Consider the following 2,932-nt stretch of genomic DNA (forward strand, 5'->3'; position numbering starts at 1 on the left):
TATTATTTTAATATATTTTCAAATAAAATTATTTTAAAAGATAATTATTTACAAGAAAATGGGAAATGGAGATTGCTCTTGTTTGAAGAGGATAAACACCAATATTTCCGAAATATGAGAAAGAAAGATAAAAATGTAGCAAGAATTTAATTTTTAAATATATACACATGAGGAACACAATTTTTAAACCATATCAACCGTGCTGATTTCACAAGATATCAATAATACAGTAATATGTTTTGAAAATTCATTGAAGGTGAATAGTTCGTTATATTTTTTTTTATTTTTTTTTATATTTCAGAAGTACCCACCCACTATCACATATCTCATCAGCTTAAATTAAATCACATATACTAATTTTGTTACCATATCAAAATAAATATAATTTATATTTTAGATCTTAGTTTTGATGTCTGTTGGAAAAAAAACTCAGGCATAGAAAAAGAAAGAGGACAGCAAAGTCAAAGGGTCAAACTTCAAAGCCGCATGGGCACTCACTGCCATAATTAAACTAGCAAGCTTAAGTGGTAATTAAATATAGCATTAGTTAATTAAAACACCCCACGAGTTCCAATTGCGGCTTGCTCTCTTCTCTAACTATTTCTCTAATAATTTCAAACCCATCAATGCATCTATAAAACCCCCCACCTTCTCTGTCTTGCTGAATAATCCATCTCTCTCTCTCTCTTTCTCTCTAAAAATCCTCTCTAAAGTAAACCTTTCTTTCTTTCAATCAATTAGTTTCTCCAATTACGGGAAATACATGTCGATGATGGATGTTAAAGGCAACAGCAACAGCTCCTCCTCCACCACACAAAGTGATGAGGAGATGATGGGCGACTTAAGAAGAGGTCCATGGACTGTTGAAGAAGACTTCAAGCTTATCAATTACATTGCTACTCATGGCGAGGGACGCTGGAATTCTCTGGCTCGTTGTGCAGGTAAACTATAGGTTTCTCTCCGTCTCGTCTCTCTCTCTCTCTAACACCCCTTTCCAATCAAAATATCAATAGCTCCAATATAGATGGCAAAGAGCCGAAGAACAACTTGACCAACATGTCTCAATTTGTTTTTGTCGTGGTTCTATATACCTTCATGATCTTCAATGGGTCTTCCTTGTATACTTCAAATAAATGCCAAAATCTTAGAACTCTCCTTTCAATATATATATTTCGTTGATGAGAAACTTCGTAGCTAGGTTCCTATGTGGGAATTTGATGATGTGAATTATTCTTACAAGAATGAGATAATATTGCGATAGATGATTGTTCTTTACAGCCGTACAGCTTTATATCAAGACAACTCTATCGAAAAGTTTGTGAAAAAGCACATCAACTATAAAAAGTAGTACTAGTATAGAGCGAAAATGCTCCGTTTTCTTTTCCAATTATTTGTTCTCTTAATAACTTTACCAAAACCCAACTCGATGAAACAGGCCTCAAACGAACTGGAAAGAGTTGCAGATTAAGATGGCTCAACTATCTAAGGCCTGATGTTCGACGTGGAAACATTACTCTTGAAGAACAACTCATGATCCTTGAACTTCATTCTCGATGGGGCAATCGGTATGCAATACTACCACACACGCTCTAATTATACTAATTAGCAAATGTCATTTCATTACAAGAATGTTTCTGCTTTTATTAATTACTCTTAATCTTAGCCGTAACAAGTAATAATAACATAGCTATTTAATTTTGAACAATTTGCAGATGGTCTAAAATTGCACAACACTTGCCAGGGAGAACCGACAATGAAATCAAGAACTACTGGAGAACCCGAGTACAAAAGCACGCGAAACAGCTTAAATGCGACGTAAATAGCAAGCAATTCAAGGACACCATGAGATACCTATGGATGCCTAGGTTAATTGAAAGAATTCAAGCTGCGGCAGCTGCCACTGCCACCAACACCAGCAGCGTCAGCACTGCCGCGTCGGTTTCCCCGGCTGCCACCGTCTCTGCTCCTGCCAACAATCAGCACTCAATCAGCAATAGTGACGTGGGCACCGGGAACCTGGTCATGGCACCACATGGGATCAACGGCAATGACTTTGGTGTCTCACATGTTACACAAAGTTACACCCCGGAGAATTCTAGCACTGCTGCCTCATCGGACTCGTTTGCTACTCAAGTTTCGCCTGTCTCGGACTTGACTACTGATTATTACAATATCCCGATTAATCGTAACACCAATCCGGATTATTTCCAAGCGGGCCAAGTTGGCTACTTGGAGTCCATGATTAGCCCACCTGGTATTTTTAACCACGGGTTAGATTTCCAAGCCATGGAGCACAGCAACAATCAATGGCCAATGGACGGTGGGGACACATCGGACAATATGTGGAATCTTGAGGATATTTGGTTCTGACAGCAGCAGCTAAACAACTTGTGAAAAGGGAAAATAATATGGGTGAGAGCGAAGGTTAAAATGCAGAGAAATACAAGATCATGGGGGCTAGTATAGCTAGCTAGAGAAAAAAAACATCATCTATAGAATAATTAATGATACTTATAGAATTTGTGATAGAAAGAGGGTCTAATTGTGGATTATTTGGTTTGTATTTCTCTCTTCTTTTTTTTGGTGGGAAATTTGTAATTCGAGGCTTTCTTAATCTTATTCTTTAACTTTAACTTTTAACTCTCCTTATTTTTCCCCCTTTACTTGGTTTTTAAAAGCGCGGCAAGAAAAAAGAGTTCAGAATTGAGATATGTTCTTTCTTCTTGTCTTGGAGTGAATTGTCATTTGCCAAACAACTATAGAATATAATTTTTATTTTCATCGATTGCATTATAGAAGCATGATTTTAGACAATTTTATAGTATAAAGAGGTGCGTGATTGGCTCCACCCTCTTTACTTTTAGATGTCTTTATTTTATCAGTTATCATCTATAGCATACTCTTGAAACCTTGGCCATGGGGCCTGAATCAA

The 2,932-nt window shown here is 36.9% G+C and overlaps 1 protein-coding gene across 1 annotated transcript; it reads left to right on the forward strand.

Annotated features, from left to right (window-relative positions):
• The first annotated feature begins 652 nt into the window (after nt 1–652).
• Nucleotides 653–2,640, forward strand: LOC105119751 (transcription factor MYB108-like). The gene is made up of 3 exons (XM_011017928.1): nt 653–941; nt 1,436–1,565; nt 1,713–2,640. Exons 1-3 carry the CDS (start codon nt 764–766, stop codon nt 2,368–2,370), a joined length of 966 nt encoding a protein of 321 aa, XP_011016230.1. The 5' UTR covers nt 653–763; the 3' UTR covers nt 2,371–2,640.
• The last annotated feature ends 292 nt before the right edge of the window (nt 2,641–2,932 follow it).

This window comes from Populus euphratica, unplaced genomic scaffold (assembly GCF_000495115.2).
Source record: "Populus euphratica unplaced genomic scaffold, PopEup_1.0 scaffold3469.1, whole genome shotgun sequence".
Classification (NCBI taxonomy): Eukaryota; Viridiplantae; Streptophyta; class Magnoliopsida; order Malpighiales; family Salicaceae; genus Populus; species Populus euphratica.